We start from the raw sequence: 18,526 nt of genomic DNA, 5'->3' as shown, positions 1-18,526 counted from the left end.
CCCCCCCCCCCCCCCCCCCTTCCCCTTGCACAGAAGTTATCATAGCTGTTGATTACACACGGTCAGATTCAACTGAAACTCAAAGCATTCCAGCCCCTTTGCCGGCATCACCGGGCAAGCGCACTACCACGCTTGAGTCCTACTTGAAGCTGCCTCTAACAACAATGCATCCGTACAAATCAACTATAATTGCGCCTCCTCCGGCTTTATTTAGTCACACCTTGCCATCACATCCACCCAACAGCCCAACAGCTCCCTCATTATACTTCAGCGGATCGCTCAACCCCACAGTGTCACTATAGTGCAGTAAACGTCATCTCCTGCGGTGCATTTCCCCGTCCACGTTGACTATCGTCCAGGCCACTGCTGCAAACACGTACAAGCCAATACACTAGAATGGCACATACCATTAAATGCTTGCCCAGCCAATTTCAGGGGCACTTCCATTATAGTCCTTTTGTACCCTCCGGCAGGACCAAGTACAGCACAGGCAAACAACGAAGCCCAGAGCAGCATACAGTTTCGTGAAGCTGTTTCTCTGAAATTTTCCCTAGGTTACGTGACAACTAGAAAACTAAGACAGTCTTTACTATAAGACTCTGGAATGGGCAAGGTCCCGATACGTAAAGAAGAATTATTGCCTGCAATTGCTACACGGCTCTCATGTCGTGGTTCGTTTTATGCATTCGTCCTCTTTGCCATTGCAATATATATCTCGAATCGTGGTGAGAAGCAAATTGACCCCGTGCAGCAGGGGTGCTCGTTTATTGGTTGAATTCCTGGAATCGGGCGAGGGTCGACAACAATCTGCATACATACTGTAGCGCATTAGACCTCCATGAGAAGTTTTCGGAGTTTTGCCAAAAGGAGGCTACATCCAACGCACAATCCATTCTTTTGAAAGCCTGAAGATATCCCTCTCACCTCCACACTCATATAGCATTCAACCTTGTGGTCTAGTTAGAGAAGCACAGCGGCTCGTGTCTCTTCAGCAGTGAATGGCTACCAGCTTCCTCACATTTGCAACTTGACGTGTTTAAAAGCAGGTATGTGTATGCTTTAACTGCATGTTGTGACTACCTACAAGGTGCAGATGCATTGATCCCTTCTACAGCAACCTCTGTGAGGGGGGTGCAACTACTTGGCGCATGCAGACTGTAGGCGTTGACAGGAAAAGCAAAAGCATTATTTATTTCTCCATAATAAACCGTTGAACGCAGGCTGAGTGCGCTGGTCGCCGTGGTCATAAAATACTTTGGATTAATCGTGGCGGCTTGTGTTTGCTCGTTACTTGACAGGTTTTTACTCGGCTCCAAATGATTTTCGCCCCGACTGCAAAATACCATTCTCCAATAGAAACCTACAGGTGGCTCAGCTGTGCTCAAAACAAGAAGCTGAACCGGCCCAGCCGCACATCTGTGGGTTTGCTGCTGTGGGTGAGTTTACTATGCCCCCAGGAAATGCAACCAAAATCGGCGTTGTTGGCGCGCTGATCGGCATGCCTGCTCCACGTTTAAGAGATGCTTCGACGCCCTCCCTGGCAGAGAGACGCAACAGTCTGGGAGAGCCTCCATGCCGTCAGCGTTCTGCATGTTCTGCCATGTAAAAACAGCCCGGGTGGATAGCCATCCAGAGGGTCTGCACGAGATGATTGAACAGGTTGCACGTTGCCAGGGGACTGCAGATAATTACAACCATAGTTTCCATGGGCTTTGGCACGAATACCTCTAGTTACTGGCTCAGCCCGCGAAGGACAAGCAAGCGTTCGAGCTGTCAAGTAAATATTGACAAGAACTTGTAGCTACTTAATTTATTTGTACCGCATTGGATGCAATAAACTTACACCGAATAGAACTGCACCAGCATACTATTCCCGGTGCAGAAAGTTTTGAATGGAGTCAGCGGAAGCACTAGCACTAGTACTTGGGTTCACATTAGGGGGCCACCTATGTGTACGACCTTCCTCTTAAGCTTTCGTGCATACAGCAATAGAAAGTTGGGCAATGTTTATTTTCGGGGTTGGGTCGCCGCAGGACTTTGAGCAAGTGTTGCTGCTAAAAAAGACACCGTCTCCTCACTCCCCAAAAGTTTTGGTTGTGACGCAGTTCACCATTATCATTGGCTCCGTGAATCAAAATTCAATCACGAGGGAAGAGGAACACTCTCCATTCATAATATTAATAGGAATAATATAGAATTCAATGAAGTTTACGTGTACCGACATACAGGGTAGCACAAATAATAGAGACGCTCGATGGCGGAAGCAACCAATCCTTGCCAAAACCAAAATACAGCAGAGCCACCAGGGTTTAGGCAGCAAAGCATTAAGAGTTTCGTAGTCTAGGCACATATAAACAGGCGAAAGTAATGGGCAACACAGATTTCACTGTAATATGAGCTAAACTGCAAGTGTCGCTTAGCTTGCATTTAATTGGAGTGTCTCTCTGCTTCCAGAGGCTGGGTGGAGGTCCTGTCGTGAGCTAGCGACGCTCGCGGAGCACTATGTCTAGTCCGGTATACCGTCTCGCAAGGGGGACACCTATAAATAATGCCCACGCTCTTAAACGTGACATAATTCTACAATAAAACACATTCCAGTCGCCTTATGTCGGAAAAACCGGGGAGGAAAGACCTCTCATGTTGGTCAGTTCCTCTACTGCGCAGCCAGCCCCGAGAAACGGATAGGTTTATGGGCACTCATGATCTGTTTTAGAACACATGTTACATTGTAGTGGGTTCTTTCTATGGGATAGGCAGCTAGGATAATGCTGGTATGTCAGTTGTAGTGCTGGTGACTTACAGGTAGTGCCTTCGCGTGAGGAAAGAAAATCCGTCGGCATAGGGGACATATTAGGTTGATTTGTGCATCGAAATCCACCTATGATTATTATTTACTATTGATCATTAAATTCTGTCGAGGTTACTCTGCAGTCGTTCGGCTTGCTAGCCTGGTTTTGCCAGTCTCTAAAGAGTGCCCGCCGAAATCGAGCGGCGTCCTTTGCAACGTCGGCGCACCCAGTGTCTTTTTTGCGCGCGATCACTCTGGTTACTTTTCAAAGTGTGATTGTTCAGATCAATTAATATTGCACTTAGCTTCATTTTGTACAGTTTGGAAAGACTCTCTGCAGGATCATAAGATGTTCCCGGCGTTTGGCTTTGTGGCGGCTTCAGCATATCTGAGCGTAGGGTTGATCGAAAGGACCAGTGCTGCAGATCCCAGAGGCAACGGAGTTTCTTCCCTCTCTAATCCTGAATATCCAGTTGAAAATGTTACACAGGAAAAGTTCCTAATGGCGACTACCGAAACAGCTGCGCTATCAAAAATCCCTGTGGTGTGGGCTGCGCTGTCCGGAGCTGTCTGCGCAGCATTGTTCCTCGTTCTGAAATACATTCAGCCCTCCACCTCCTCCCAGAAAGAAGCTGGAGAAGCAATTCGATCCCATCGTACAAGGAAGGACGCAGAGGGAGATGAAAGTTTGGAGGGAGATGAGGGACTGGCTGGTGCTGGTGATGGAGAGAGTGGGGAGGAGGATGCAGCTTCTTCCCATGATGAAACTAAGGTAGGGGGAGGGGCTTCTGGCTTTGTTATGGAACAAGAAGAATCCGAAGAAGAGGGCATAATGACACCTTACCATCAATCTGGTGCCATTAACACTGACGATGACAAAAGTGAAGCAGATACTGAGGATGATGAGGATGCCAGCATCCACAGAGTGGATGATCTGATCGGTCCCGACCCCATCCCAGAGAGAGGCCAGCCATGGCCACCAGCAGACCCCGCAGTTACTCTGGGGAGAAAAGAGGTGGAGGAAAGGGTGGAAGATATGCAGAATATCGTGGATTGCATTGAGGGGAGTGAGAGAGCAAAACCTTTTAGAGGCAGCCGAGGTCATTCGTTTACTTATCTGCTGTGGCAGGCATTCTACTGCAGCCAGAAGAACCTAAATGCTGAATGCGGCCCAGATGTTCCTAGGGAACTAAATAAAAATTTCAGAGAGCTTGTTCAGAAAATGGAAGACCTAATCTTTGCGTACCGTTTTGTAAGCAGGTGGGCATACAGTTGAACTAGCTTTCTGCTGTAAAGTGGAAACTTGAACGTATCTAAACAACGACGACTAATGCTTGGTAGTCCCCCAAATGTATGTATTCCACATTTCCATCCTAGCGGAGTGTTTTTGAATTTGACCAACTAACGGATGACATGCCACTATTGTGTGTTCGGCTTGTATGCGCTTGTAGGAACAAGGAGCGGGAAATGATTTACGACGACTAGTGACGATAGGCAATGCTTTACGCACAATCGAAGTGGTCGACGGGCGGGAGAGCAGCAGGGGTCTCTGTGGGGAACATTGGGTGGCTGGCTGGAGCTCATAGAAGCTCATAGCTGGGAAAGCCGAACTAGAGGGCACAAGACTAGTTGATGCGTATTAACATATAGTTTTGAAATGCAATTTGGGCAGGGAATGTGATGTAGCAGTAGGAAATCCCGGTGAAGGGGGGCTGAAATGTTTTGACTGCACGTTTCTTTTGAGCGTATCTAACCTACAGCTCGGAGGGTGTTTGTCCAAGAGGGAAAATCCTTCTACGGTATGCAGTTATGCACCAATTGTGCTGCAAGCCAACAATGCTGGAACGAGCAATTTGAACGACTTGGTTTGGTTTCTAATAATGACCCCTTCGTACTCTTTCGTAGGGCCGGCGAAAGCTGCAGCTGCTAGAGAAATAGTACCCCTATGGCGTTTGACAGAAGCTCACATATTCTCCTAGTTGCACCTGTGACAAAGGGCGCTACGTTAGGACGGGCAGTGCTCCAGCATCGCGGGTGTATCTATGGAACAAGGGTACGGGGGCTCTTATAGAGCAGTAAGCACCTGCCATTGGCATGAGGCTGCGTGTTCCCGCTTGCTTGTTAACGTGCCTGAGCCATCTCAACTTCCCATTGTAAGACTTCCTTTTCCCCTACCATCCCAGTGTTGAAACCGGTGCCTGGGTGTAAGACAGATTTGACATTTGGAATTGCATGAGAGGGATGAAGTTCGACAACCCATTGGCACCCTGGAATCTCGAATCCATTGAAAATTTGCGCTGCTGTAAGGCCGCCCTCCGTAAATAGCTAGGAGCTCTACCCCCTACAGTGTGGCAGGTATGCGTTTGTACCCACCTATGTTTCGGGCTATTTGCTTGGCGTGTCTTCATGCTTCCCGTTAGAACTGAGGTAATTATCCTGGGCATTGGCTTAAAATGGGTGGCTGGACTTGGGAGAAGCTCCTGAAGATCAACAGCAAGCTAGGGGTCCCCGACAGAAGCAACTCACCAAGTTTTGCTTGGGTCGCCTACATTTGTGCCTCTGTTTGCACTGAGCTGCTTGCTTCTTCTTCAATCTAATATAATTTCCAGTTTTTGGCTGCCAGGCAAGCGATTTTTTGGGGCAGGGGTGCGCGTCCACCGGTTGGATTCTAGAGTCGGCGGAGGGAGGCGATGAGATACTCTACACTCGAAAGGTATAGATGTTCTGACGACATATAAGGCCGTACGACAGGGACGGATGAGTGTGACTTGAAAATTCTCAGTTTATTTCTCCCAATGAATCCAGACATTCCACACAACTCCACAGGCATGAAGCAGTCAAGCATCTGACACAGGCAGAGCAACAGGGCGGGTCGTGCCTCTGCAGCAGTGGATGATCGTGGCCGTATTCGCAAGCTTTAGAGCAGGTCTTTTACCTTTTTAGTGCAAGTTTTTGTTTACTGCATGGTGCATTTTGGCTTACTCCTCTTAAAGCAGCCTATAATAAGGGGGTTGTTATTGCTGGTCGCATCCAGATCGGCCAAGTGGAACGGCTCTGGAAGACCATCACTTCTTTCGTTGCAGTTATTCAGTTCCTTGAATGCAGGCTAAATGAATTGGCCGCCATGGCTACAGGATACTTCAGATTAGCCTTGGTGGCGTGTGTTTGTTTGTTGCCTAAAGCTGCCTGGGGCATTGCTGTTGCCCAGGAGCGCGTATCAGAGACACTACCATGGGCTCATCATGGTGATCGTTTTCAACTTGAAGTTAACGAATTTGATAATATAACGAAGGTTCCTGCAGCTCCGCATGCTTCTGGTCTCAGATCGTCCGTTCGTATCCTGGAGCGAGTTGCAGTGGTCGTTGCTGCCACCACAAGTCTTTTTCTCGTCTTCAAATGCTCTTCTCTCCAAAGGCGAAATGCCATCGCGCACCATACATCTGGAGACGGTTTAGCCGTTCCCCAGGGCAATGTCGAACCCTCTGAACTTTACACAGGTGGTCTTGCGGCTACGGCTGTTGAACTCTGTAGTGCTTCAGGGGAAAAAGACGAAATTGATGTTGTTGGAATGCAGATCAGTATACTTACGTTAAATCCAGACGACGCTTCGACGCTGTCCTCAGCAGAGAGACGGATGGTAGCAACGGCTCTGGAGAGTCTTGAGGTCATCGGTCACGAGTTGGAGGTGCTGCATGCGAAGGCAGCGGACTTAGGTCGCCAGCTAGAGGATGTACACAATAAGATTAAACAGGTCACAAAAAGCCATGGAGCTTTGGAGGATTCCTGGCAGGGTATGCTAGAGCCTTTGCGGGCAGCGGCTGAAAGACTGGAGGAGCAGACCAATAGTGCCCGGGAAGCCTATGAAGAAAGAGACAAACAGAGAGACCAGATGGGATACTCCGCAGCTCAAGAGCAGCGCTATGCGCTTCTCCTATCGGAGAATGCAGAAAGAAGCCGTAGCGATGGCACTCCTCCACTTACCCCTAGAGCAGCTGCAGCTGTCGCAGCAGCGGAGAGGGTGTTACAGGTCATGCGCCGCCATTCCCCTTTACCTGTATTTGGTCGTCCCCCTCTTTCTCAGCAAGCAGAAATGGCGGAGAATATGGCCAAAGTTCACTTAAGAGCGCTATCTCAGGCCTTGCAACACTGGAACAGCGACAACACTGCATTGATTGCAGCAGCCGAAGAAGCCTTAAGAGAGGCCAAAGCAGTCCTCGGACAATTGGAGGCGGGAGGCATGAGTGAACCTTCCAAAAGCTTGAGGACCGCAACGGACTACCTGCAACTAGCTATTGAAACAGCCAGGAAAAGCGGACCGAGCCGTCTGCATTTTGGCACCGTGAGAGAAAAGACATCAGCAGCGGCAGCCAGGGCTGTGGCTTGGGTTAAGGCACAGACAATGTCGGCTTTGCGTATAAGTCGAGACCTGGGCAAGATGCTAAGAAGCATGGACCATACAGAAGCGCAATACAAGAAGATTGAGGCACTGCTTGCAGATGGTATCACGATATTTACAGTTGCACTGCACACAGAAGTTTCACAGGAAGTTCCGTACGAAGTCTATGAGCCATTCAAGCTTGCACTGCATATGTGTGAGAGGGTGCTGAAGGATGCGGCGAATTTGCTGCAGCCACGCTGGCTTGCAGCTATAGACAAGCAGAAGAAGCTACTTCTGCATGCAGCAGATGCCGTGCGTGAGACGCGGTTGCAGTCCACCGCCAGCGGCACTAGTGGTATCGATGAGCTTCTGGAAAGCGACATGCGACACTGCCGAGCCGCATTGAACCAAGCAAAGGCCCTTTACCAAAGTATGATGGGGTTCGCGGCCTTCAGACCAGCACTCCCCGTCCTGACGAACGCCTGCGCAGGGCTGAAACTCACCATGGATAGCGCACAGACACAGCTCGTGCAGGCAGCAGACAAGCTGGCTTCCGCGTGGGAGACGGAATTGAAGAAAGCAATGAAAGCCTTCAGAGCGCAATCAGATGATGATGCACGGCAACTCAGTTCGCGAGTAGATGAGGGGGAGTATGCCTTAGCCCGCATTTATTATCTCGCAGACCCCTCACCGCAGTTTGAAGAGCTTGAGGAGTCGCTAAAAAGAGCCAGGCTTTTGGTTACAGAGTCCAAGAAGCATCAGCAACAACCGCGACAGTCTGAGCAGCAGCGAGTGGATATAATGAGTACAGGGGCTATTTCGCGATTGAGGCAGTGGCTGATGCAGAAGATATCGGGACAGGAATGATAGCAGGGATTCAGCAATTCGTGGTACCCTCCCGTTTCCTACTGCTGTTTCTGAAGACCAGCTGGCGTCTTTCTTATGTCGTCCCAAATGAAGGGAAACATGCCATGATGACTTTTTGTTGCGTCTTTAGCAACAGGAGTAGGAGCAGGAGCAGCAGCCTGACGAGCTCTGTCTGGTTGCTGCTGTTTAGTTGGAAGTGGCATTCTCCTGGACTGTCTTCATCAGTGGATTCTGGCTGCAACGCTTTCATGCAACAAGACCATACGGCGAAGTATTGTTTTGTGAGTTTTGCCGTGCAAGCGGCACAGCTGAAGGTTAGTTTGGCCATGAGCGGCGTTGGCTTTAATTTATTTGGAGTGACGAATTAGACATTCGACTGTACCGCTCTCATGCGACCTTCCTCGTCTAGGCTTGTGTGGAGGCCATATTCTCGCCATTGCTGTTTGCCCGTATGGATTTAGTCTTCATCCCATTATGTTGATCTAACCATCTCTTCAGAAGAGCGAATGGAGTGTTGTTTTCGCATTCTTGACGTTGTATGCTTGTTAGTTACACGAGGTGGCAGCATGATGCATTTCAAGTGAAGTGGGTCTTTTTCGCCAGTACTGAGGAGCTCTCAAGGAGCATTTCAGCTCGGTTACCCTGTTGTTTCCCGGTTTATTGGCATTTTGGCTGCCAACTGGTTCGTGATAGTATTTTCTACTGCACAACTCGCAGCACAGCTTCCCGGGGTACAGGTATAGAGCACTGCGTTCGCCGTGTATTGCGAAGGGCACGACGAACCGGCTTGCTGGTATTCGTGCTCCGGATCACTTTGGAGCGTGGGCCGTATATGATTACTAGCCAGTAGTTTTATGTATATGCACGTACGCTTATTCATTTTCACGTATGCGCGTGTATATATATGGCAGTAATGTAGTTTTCCAGTGTATTCAAACTTACGTTACGCATACACGCATGTACACTTTTTATTGCGTGCATATGCGTGAGCGTATGCGTGTTAGCTGGAACTTGCATTTCAATGGATTATTTGTTAGAAGGCTTTCTAAGGTAACCTGAACAGCTGCCTGTCCCCGCCTTTGTGGCAGCCAGGGTCATTGCATCTCTCCCTGTGTTTGATTATATATTGTCCACAAATATAGACACCTAGTGGCTTTATTCCGCGTTGCTATGTATCTGTACGTGCCACAGCGGAGTGTGGAGACGGATACGTGTGACATTGTTTACGTGGAATAAGTTGTGGCAGTGGGTGCAATAATCATGCAGAAAGGGCCTCCTCCTTAAGCGTCTAAACCTGAGGGGCTTGTTTTGGGGTACCTGAAGTACGGGAGAGTGAGCAGCAGTTCTTGTGGACATTTTTCTGGAGCGCGGTTGTAACGCGGCGGCTTCAGAAAGTCCTGGCAGGAGCGCACAAAACCGTGGAACAATAACGTATCCCAGCTAGACGCTTGGGTCAGTTTGCGCCAATGCATTTTCAGCCAATGCACTACAGCAACAACAGCAACAGCAACAACAACCGCAGCAACAGCGACAAAAGCAACGACAGTGACAATCTCATTTTTGCTGTGAGGGGCTCAAACCGTGGTTTGCTTGAGAAAGGTGGAAGCGAAAGTAGGGGAGATAAGCGTAAACATAATCGTAGAAATAGTAGGCTGCCGGCTGCCTCTGGCGTTTGCCACTGCACATTCCATCGTCCCGCAGTCGGTCAGGCATGCTTAATTGCGTAGGCATAAGTATGGTAATTCACTTGTAGGATGGCCTGTCGGAGTGCCATCGTATGCAGGACCCGAAGTTTCTAGGGGAGTTACACTTTTCTCAGTTACTTACAGGGTCGGTGGAAGTTGAAATTTATTAAGATACGCTTCTGGCAGGCCGAAGCAGTTGTACCTTACTGGAGTGTATATAATAGCTTGCGCGAGGAGTGGCTAGGAGGGATGAAATAAGAGGTTCGACTCTCGCTAGAACAAGTAGGCAGGGGCTCACCAAAAGAATGCTGTCCGAGTATGTGGCTGCGTCAATCCCTTCACTGTGGAGGCATTGTTGCAACCACCGCCATAAGCAGCCTGCCTCCTCGAGAGAACGTTAGAAGCCTTCAACAATATCTTTGCAAGCTGCTGTCGGCTCACGCCGGTGATCACTAAGAGTGCCCTCCAGGCCGCGCCTAGAACATCATCCCACCCAGTTTCTCACACGAGGCCTTCCAGAAGTACCAACATATATCAAACTCTGTGTTTGTTGTCCACTGCAAGCCCGCTGAGCGTCCTTAGACGCGTCCGAGATATGTGTGGCGGAGCAGTCTGCAGTAGAGGCTGGTGCACTTCAAGAATCACTGAACCCACGTTTTGCCAGCCTACCGTGGCGCTTTCGGAGTGCTGCAACAGAGGACATTCTCTTTAGATGCCTTGACTCTAGTGCTTCCTCCCTGCGTTAACGGAACTTGGTGTACTGGCCAGCACAAAACGGATGCGCCAGCATACGGCCTCACCCGGCAGTAGGTTGAAATGTTACAAAGCGCTACTGAGAGATGAAAGCCAGCAAAAATGTGCGGTGTGTAATGCCGGAGAGGAAAAAGGCCAGCAACAACTACTGTGACAGAGCATATGCGCGAAAAACAGTCAAATGAGGACTATACTGAGAAGGGCCAGTATTTCCAAGACACGGACTAACGTTATAAACCGGCAACCCGCAAGATACTCCAGGCCTTGCTGCTTTTCGGCAGCAGTTGTTTTATCCACCAGCAAGCGATACGTGTGTGCTGAAGCCGTGAGTGTCGAAAACACCGCTCAGCCGCTGCCTGAAACGGATGAGGTAGTAATGAAGTCGTAAGGGTCCAAATAGTCCGATACCGTCGAGCACACCGGCGCCCAATCAAACTATCATCGTAGTGGCATACAAGATGGGGAGCAACCAGGCGGATAGTACGCCCGTACTCCTGCCACCCAGTGAGTTAAACCCTTCCCAACTGCAGTCAAGGGCATTGTTTCGATGGAGAGGCTAGCCTCTGCATCTTCAAGAAACTGATAGGCTGGTAGCTGAACTACGACGGCTTGTTGAAACAGGGCTCACTCACAACCCGCATTTCGTCCAGAAGAGTGTATGGTGCGAGTGCGACGCGGCGTACCTGTATCTAATTCACCGCCATGTACTGCATGCTAGGGTGGGTGCCAAACATATCGAGAAGTATTTAATACTTTGTGGTTGTGTCATATCACATGAAGAGGTTTTCTTTTAACTCTGCTCTGCTGACGAGCTGCTTAACAGCAGGGAGAACGCGGAGTGGCAGATGCCCCCGTGGAAGGTGGGAAAAGGATCAAAACTTGCGAGTTAAAACAACATTCAAACACTTCAGGTTCTTCAAAGACTTCCCTAGGCACGCTCACTGCCACGTTTGATTCCCACTTCAAACTGCCTTTAACAACAATGCATCCGTTCAAATCAACTATCCTAGCACCTCCTCCGGTTCCCTTCGGCCACACTTTGCCATCACATCCACCCAACAGTAAAACAGTCCCTCCACATACTCCAGCTGCTCGCCCAAGTCTAATGTGTCCCTGCGGTGCCTTAAACGTCATCTATTGTGAGACATCTCCCCTTCGGCGTCCACTCTCGTCCATGTCCTCGCTGCACAAACGTACAAGCCAACACGAAAGAATGGCACATGCCCTTCGTTGGCTGATCAAATTCAACTGCTACGCTTTCAACGTTGCTAAATTTTACAACTCTGTTGACTTCAAAGCTACCTCAGCGCAGCTCAACGACATACGAGGCTGTCAAACACTAAACACTGCTAAATGCATTTACAGCAAACCGCCTATGCGGCTGTGTGATGTTAAAGTGTTACCAAACTCACCTGCGGGTGCCATAGACGCGGAATAAGACATCTTCAATAGAACTAATAAGGTCATTGAAAGTTGCGACCATCTCTTGCGTAACGGCCTTGTCAAATTGCGCCAGCTTGTTCTCCTGGCGGAGGCCGAATGCTTCACGCAGCCGATGCCCAACGGATTCACCTGTGCTATCGGCCATACTACCTGATTTCTCACCCTCATCAATCAACTTAAGCACATGTTTCATTTCTTTGATCTTGGTTTCCACTTCTTCCTTAGTCAGAACAACCGGTGGGTGTGCTGGTGGATATGCTTTACTGTCAAACTCTGGGTCTGCCGCGGCAACCTCAGCAGCTCCCCAAGTCTCGAGATTTTCTTCACCTGTGAGCCATTCAACAATGGGCTTTCCACCGGGGCCTACAGCCGGCTTAAAGCCAGCAGTGGGTCCCTTTGCGCCCTCACCCTCACCATCGGCCGTTTCCTTATCGGAGGAAGAAAACCGTTGAACGCGTCTCAAAAGCAGAAACAATGCTGTGGAGAGCGCTACAAGGAGCGCCACCCCCGCGACGGGACGAACTGAAAGCGGCGTTGTTTTAGTCGATGCCGGTTGGATCTGTTGTTCTACATGTTCAGCCTCATGTTCAATAACGGCTACAGAGGGAACTCCGTTGCCCTGTGGGCCGGCTGCAGTGGTCTCTTCAGGCAGCCAGACGGTCAGGTAGAAAGCAGCAAAGACTATCGCAACGGTACGCAACATTTCGTCGTCCTGTCAAATGTCTTTCAAACGAACCGTCAACAACTAACACTAAGAATTAAAAAAATTGTCAACGCAACCGTCTTTCAAAATGTCCACCGTTTGCAAATTGGCCAGACACCCGTAGGGCGTGGGCGGTGTTATGCTCTCCCTGTGCAGCGCACCATCACAACCGCCAAATGGTTATATGCTGGGAACAGTCGGAAGCAAGAGCCCCGACGATACGGCGGGTGCACTACACACGTCGGAGAAAAATTAATGTTTAACTTGCTTTTGACACGCGAATTAAAGTAGGATATTCCTCCTACTTGGAGATTTCTACCTCTCTGTTGAAGGCTATACTTTTACCAACCACTCCAGCTGGCCAGCCCCTACGAACGTTTCGTCTCGCTCACTTCCTGGATAAATGCATGTCGTGCTCTTTAAGTTTGCCTTTTCATATAAACCATACTTGTTAGACTGTTAATGGCTTGACATCACTGTACGGACTAACTATGCTGCCGTATGCTAGACATTGCGAAACCCCATATACAGAACCACAGGTCCTTGCGCGCCAAATCTGTCTATAGTGAGCATGAACCGTTACCAGGCCGTAGTAGACAAATTCTAAGCACCAAAAATTTCCCGACAACTGCCAACAGTGTTTGGTCAAACAACGAGCAGGGTAACTTGTGGATATGGGGTTGTATATCTGCTTTTGCACAGAGCTGCGTTGCAACTGAGAGCAGCCACCTTTTTATCTCTAAAATCTAGGCGCATGACCGCTGAGCTCAGGAAGCCTGGATGCTGAAGAAGGGGTTTAGTTGCGCATAAGGTACTATCATGCATTATTTTGTCAGCAAAATGTGTGCTGGGCCTTGTCGAAGAATTGTTGTGAGCACTATTGGAGCCAAATAACTAAGAATGATAGTTCCTTATATGCAATTGAATGCCTTCAGCACTGTCAAGGCATCCTGGTCTCAGCGATTCAACTGGTTGGAGCTGCGAGAGAGCAGTCCTGCCATGGGTTCCAACGCGCCTTGCAGAACCGAAAGGTCCAAAGCATCTCAGTATGCGCCAACAAGCCTTCCAGACTATATGGATAACTACTGTAGAGAAATCTTGAAAACGTTTGCATGCTCAACGCTTCAGACGGATGCGCCAACAACGCTCTACTGCATCTGCCCCCTCCTTTCGCACAAGCAGCTCATGTCCTCGTACGCCGTAGTCAGCCATGAAGATGACTGTAGTGACACGTAAATATCTCCAGCGGCTGCGCAGCCGATGAGGCCTTATGCTGCGTCCTCTACTCCGATGAGCAAGGCGGTGATGCACGGGGGCGAAATACTCGTGCATAGCTGCCTCGCGCATCTGGATAGTGTGGCGATTGCAGGCTCTACCGAAGTCATGCATTCGGGACATCTGCGCAGAAGACAGCTTCCGGATGCGTCTCTGGTCTTTTATACTGTTGTCTTTGCTTGCTGAGTTTTCTTCTCGGCAATGATGCCTCGGTGTCCAAGGGCGATGCAGGAAAGCAGTAAATGAAAGAGTCCAATGTTGCATTATGAATCCACCCCACACCATAGAATGGAGGTAACCAAGCCACTGAAGAATTATGTTGGGTACAGGATAGCAAGTACTGGACAACCGTGCTGTTGCTGAGTTACATTAGACCTCCGGTCACTGGATGGTTTGCATTGGTCATGCGGTCATGGTCGATGTTAAGCATCCTAATGAATTCAAGCTAGAATGTGCTAAAGAACTTACCTGCCAAGGATGATAATACTACGCAGCTTCCGGAGATGCTTAATGAATAATTGAACCACTCCTGTTGCTGTAATTACAGTATAACAAGGAATACAGTGAAAAAATGGAGCGGCATTCGCACCAACGACGTTACAAGCACTACCAAGTCTTCTTTGCGGCAGGAGATAACGCTGCATGAAATGGTTGAATGTTTTCGCTTCCGTCCAGTCTGCATGCATGTTGCCTACAAAGGCAAAGTTAGTGTTCGTGCATTTACAACATTGCGCTGCACCAATGCCGTCAATCACTTGCAATCCGAGTTCCACAGAGCGTGTACCCGTCCCTACTTTCCCATACATCCTGGTGACATTGACACATAGGCCTTGGGCTGGTGCAGACCAGATGCCGCCTGTCAGCAGTTCAGCGTGCCTTCTTCTGCTCCGGGGAATGTGAACAAAATGTACGCACCTGCAAGCATGTCAGCATGTCGAACCCCCCTTGACTGCATGCGTGCACACAGAAAAGAATTAATAGATACCGAGTGTTGGAACCTGCACGAACGCAAGCTGAAACACGTGCACCACCTTGGACACGGCATGCTACAGCGAAAAAAAGCCTGAACGTTGCAGGGATGCGCGAAAAGAATGAACACTTTCAGTTTGCTTCCCAAATATATAAACAATTAAGCGGAATGAAAAACCGATGCAGGATACATTCTGAATAAACCTACAAACGCCAAGATATGCCTTGCTATGCCAAGTTATGCTGTGCCTTCTAAAGAAGCATTGAGATGAAGCCGCCAAGCGGGGCAAGCCGGACTTATACAAGGTTATTTTTCAAGATAAAATAACGAATAAAATTATGCTTATTTGATTTTTCAATTGTTATTGCCCCCGATTGTTGCAAACGATTATCGAGACACATTGCCACAGCAGAACAGTTAGGTCGCAGTGCTGAAGTTCGAACTGGACAGCCGGAGGCGGTCGGACATTTGAAACAAAGGAAAGAAACCGTGAAATGGATAATTAAACTTATTAATACGTTGTGCCTACCGACTTTTTCACGTTTCCCCTCCGTTTATTCATGCATACTACTATTCGTATATGCCCTGCGAAGGACACCCCCGCAGCATGAGGCGTATTGACGAGCTTTGCAGTGTCCGGTGCTTTAGTGAATGTCCTCCTTAAAAACAGTGGATGACGCTTGTTCGTATTTTGTTTTATAGCTCATGCGGGGAGAACCATTCGCCTGCAAATGACTGAAATGTACCCACCAGTGACGCTTTCACCTGCCTTTGCCCCTCTGAACGCAAACGTGCAGCTGAACAGCACTTCTGCCCCCGCCGCTGCATCTTCCGTGAAAGAGGAAGCTTTCGGTTCTACGTTTTTATTCTTGACTGAAAGAGACCATGCCGCCTCGCCGCCCTCATTGAATACGTATGCTCCTGCCCGTTCCGTTGAGAGATATTTCTCGATGCTAGCGCTATTGGTTTCCATATTTTTGGTCTTAAGATGCATCTACCATATTTCACCAACATATTCATCTGAAGGGACGAAAGGACGCCGTGTTTCAGACAACGCAGGGAATAACCCATGCCAACCAATGCCGAAGCAAGAACAACATCGGCAGCACCCAGAGGGGGCAGTTGCTGCTCCATCAGGGGCTTCTGCAAGCACGTCTTCTGTGGAAGGAGAAGCATCATCTTCGCCACCAACACCACTTATCCCTCCCGGTTACTCCCCCGCGGCCCACTTGCATCTAGTCGACCTTTATCTCCAATCCACGGCAATGCATGCATGGATGCTTCAAGTAGACCTTGCAGAAGCTGATCTTGGCAAAGGCGGCAATGCTGAAGGGTCAAGCCTTGAAGATTTGCTGTGTAAAGGTGTCGAAATTTTAAACGGCCTTCAAGCAATCACCTTCTCGGATGAGGTCAATACTAATGAACGGCACAGCTTCATTAGTACCTTAGGCCAGTTCACTCAGCTTGCGAAACGTGTCTTCGAACAGGTGGAAGGGCGATTGACTGATGCTTGCAAAACACAGACAAACCTACTCAAGTCTGGTCTTGCGAGTGCCTCGGTCCACGTGCAACGCATTATCGACCGTCATCTCATTAACCCAGAGGACCCAGCAGTTCAGACACTCATAGGATTGAGAGAAGCTGTAATTGCAGCAAAGGAAGTGTACGCAATGGCAAAAAGCTGTTACTGTGCCTTATTTGGTACCTCCGCTCTTGTTGACTCCTTAAGAAATCTTTCCGCAGTTCTCACTGCAGTAGAAGGATCCCTGCAGCTGACGGCTGATGCTTGGGCAGACATCTGGATACAGCACCTTGCTGCTCTGCACCAGAGGTCGCAGGCAAGCGGAGGAGACGGGTCAAGGGAAATATTAACCGATATAATGCCGACTGCTGAGAGAATTTTGGAAAAACTCCGCCTAATTTCCGGGAGAACCCGTTCACAATAGAGCACTGCGGGGTCGTCCAGGTAACCCACAGCATCACGTGCCCCTCCTTGAAGCACCATATCAGGGCACCTCGCATTTTGTGAAGGTTCCATACTTTACCAGATTCCGTAGGAGTGTGAGGTTTCTCGAGGTCTGTACACCTTGTATGAGAATATGCATGTTTCCCATCCGTTCGACATAAGTTAGCACCGTATGGGAGTGCATGCGGCAATACTGTTTCCTGTCTGCGCACATGTACAAATGACGAAGGTCCATGCTATCTTTTGAATCCTTGTGCCTGCTTGTCATATAGCTTATGGAGGGCCAGTAAAGCCACGTACGCTCTTCATGCTACCCTGATAAAGAATGAATTAGGTACCATCGTACCGGAGTTTCCCATTTTTTTCCGTTAGTGTTGCATCTTCCACAAGTTATCGTATTGGAAGACAACAATTCGGTTTGTTTGTACGCGTCTCTATCAATTATTGTACTTTCGTATACATGCCATCGTCCTTTTCCCTCTTACACCCGGCAATATGACTCAGTTGTATATCCGGGTGTACGACCTGTCTAGGAGGGCTCACCTATTCGGCACTCCCAGTTACTCCAGCACACCGCTCTTCAGTTTGTTTCACTGGCCATGAAAACGACTTAGAAAATTAACTCCAGAACACACAGTGCGCTGCAAAATCCATTTTCCTCTGGGACTTCAGGTTGTATGGCTGCGTAGGCTCGATGCGTTGGGCAGCCAGCGCACGACAGGAGACGCACTAATGGGAGCAATGCAGCTGAAAACTCCCCATAACGACATATCGAATTCCCAACCTTCTGTCTGCAATTGTGGAGAAGAGCACAAAAGGAGGGAAAAACGAGCTGGGGCTCTACCGACACTCAACCCAAACTGGGTGCGGGATCTGGTGGAACCCCCACTTGGCGGTGATTGCTTCGTTTTTGGAGAGTAGGCAATGAAGTAAGCAGTTACACAGTTCAGATGGGTATTTTTGATACACTGAGGGGATAAAGCTGGGAAGCACAGTAAACTTGCCGCGACCACATGCATGCGGGAACCAGACCGCTGCGGACTCAAACTACTGAATCACTGGTTCGAAAACGCAAAAGTGGATTAGGGCACACAAATACAACTAGGTCTTCAGATTTGAGAGCCAAAATATAAGTTGACTTTCCTAAATCCGTTGGAGCCTCAGCATCCGCTTGCCCACAATCCAACTGGCCACCTATCGGTCGCAGCGAATGAAACGCCATTCAGATTGGCTCCCAATCCCTACGAAAGCTCAACCATTAACCGTGGAAGCCTAACCACTTGAAAGGAATTAAGGCTAAAATAGGCAGCAGGAAAAAAGTTGTCACACTATCCTAAAGCTTCCCTCACACAATTTCCCCACATGCCATGCCCACTATTATGCACGGCTCACGCTCGTAATCATCCACTGCTCAGAAACAAGCCATGGAGGAAGTCTGGAGCCTTCAATTGATTCATAAAATGCCTTAGTAAGAATTGTAACAATATCACCTTAAAACCGCAAAAAGAAGACTTGTGTAGTTCTGCCTTCGACCTCATGCCCGCGTTGCACAGCCCCTGCTGTGGGCCAGCGTGTCGCTTCCCTACGGTTAATTAGGTGTCCTTTTGCCGTTAGCTGGTTACCGGACGCCTGCCATTTTTTCACGCCGAGCAATATTCTGATCAGACTTTTTCTACAGTCTATATATATATATATATT

General features: G+C 48.9%; 4 protein-coding genes across 4 annotated transcripts; 3 read left to right on the top strand and 1 right to left on the bottom strand.

The window, feature by feature from the left end:
- Window positions 1-3,137: 3,137 nt before the first annotated feature.
- Window positions 3,138-4,374, top strand: EMWEY_00024040 (hypothetical protein, conserved; the record flags this gene model as incomplete). The annotated part of the gene is made up of 2 exons (XM_013477998.1): window positions 3,138-4,040; window positions 4,240-4,374. The coding sequence occupies 2 exons, from the start codon at window positions 3,138-3,140 to the stop codon at window positions 4,372-4,374; spliced, it is 1,038 nt and encodes a 345-aa protein (XP_013333452.1).
- Window positions 4,375-5,912: 1,538 nt separating this feature from the next.
- EMWEY_00024030 (hypothetical protein, conserved) lies at window positions 5,913-8,033 on the top strand (the record flags this gene model as incomplete). The annotated part of the gene is made up of 1 exon (XM_013477997.1): window positions 5,913-8,033. The coding sequence occupies one exon, from the start codon at window positions 5,913-5,915 to the stop codon at window positions 8,031-8,033; it is 2,121 nt and encodes a 706-aa protein (XP_013333451.1).
- A 3,572-nt stretch (window positions 8,034-11,605) lies between these two features.
- EMWEY_00024020 (hypothetical protein, conserved) lies at window positions 11,606-12,617 on the bottom strand (the record flags this gene model as incomplete). Its single annotated transcript, XM_013477996.1, has 2 exons — window positions 11,606-11,654; window positions 11,884-12,617. The coding sequence occupies 2 exons, from the start codon at window positions 12,615-12,617 to the stop codon at window positions 11,606-11,608; spliced, it is 783 nt and encodes a 260-aa protein (XP_013333450.1).
- A 2,976-nt stretch (window positions 12,618-15,593) lies between these two features.
- Window positions 15,594-16,808, top strand: EMWEY_00024010 (hypothetical protein; the record flags this gene model as incomplete). Its single annotated transcript, XM_013477995.1, has 1 exon — window positions 15,594-16,808. The coding sequence occupies one exon, from the start codon at window positions 15,594-15,596 to the stop codon at window positions 16,806-16,808; it is 1,215 nt and encodes a 404-aa protein (XP_013333449.1).
- Window positions 16,809-18,526: the final 1,718 nt, after the last annotated feature.

Source organism: Eimeria maxima, genomic scaffold, assembly GCF_000499605.1.
Source record: "Eimeria maxima Weybridge genomic scaffold, Emw_scaff246, whole genome shotgun sequence".
NCBI lineage: Eukaryota > Apicomplexa > Conoidasida > Eucoccidiorida > Eimeriidae > Eimeria > Eimeria maxima.
This window is presented reverse-complemented; position numbering and strand designations above follow the sequence as displayed.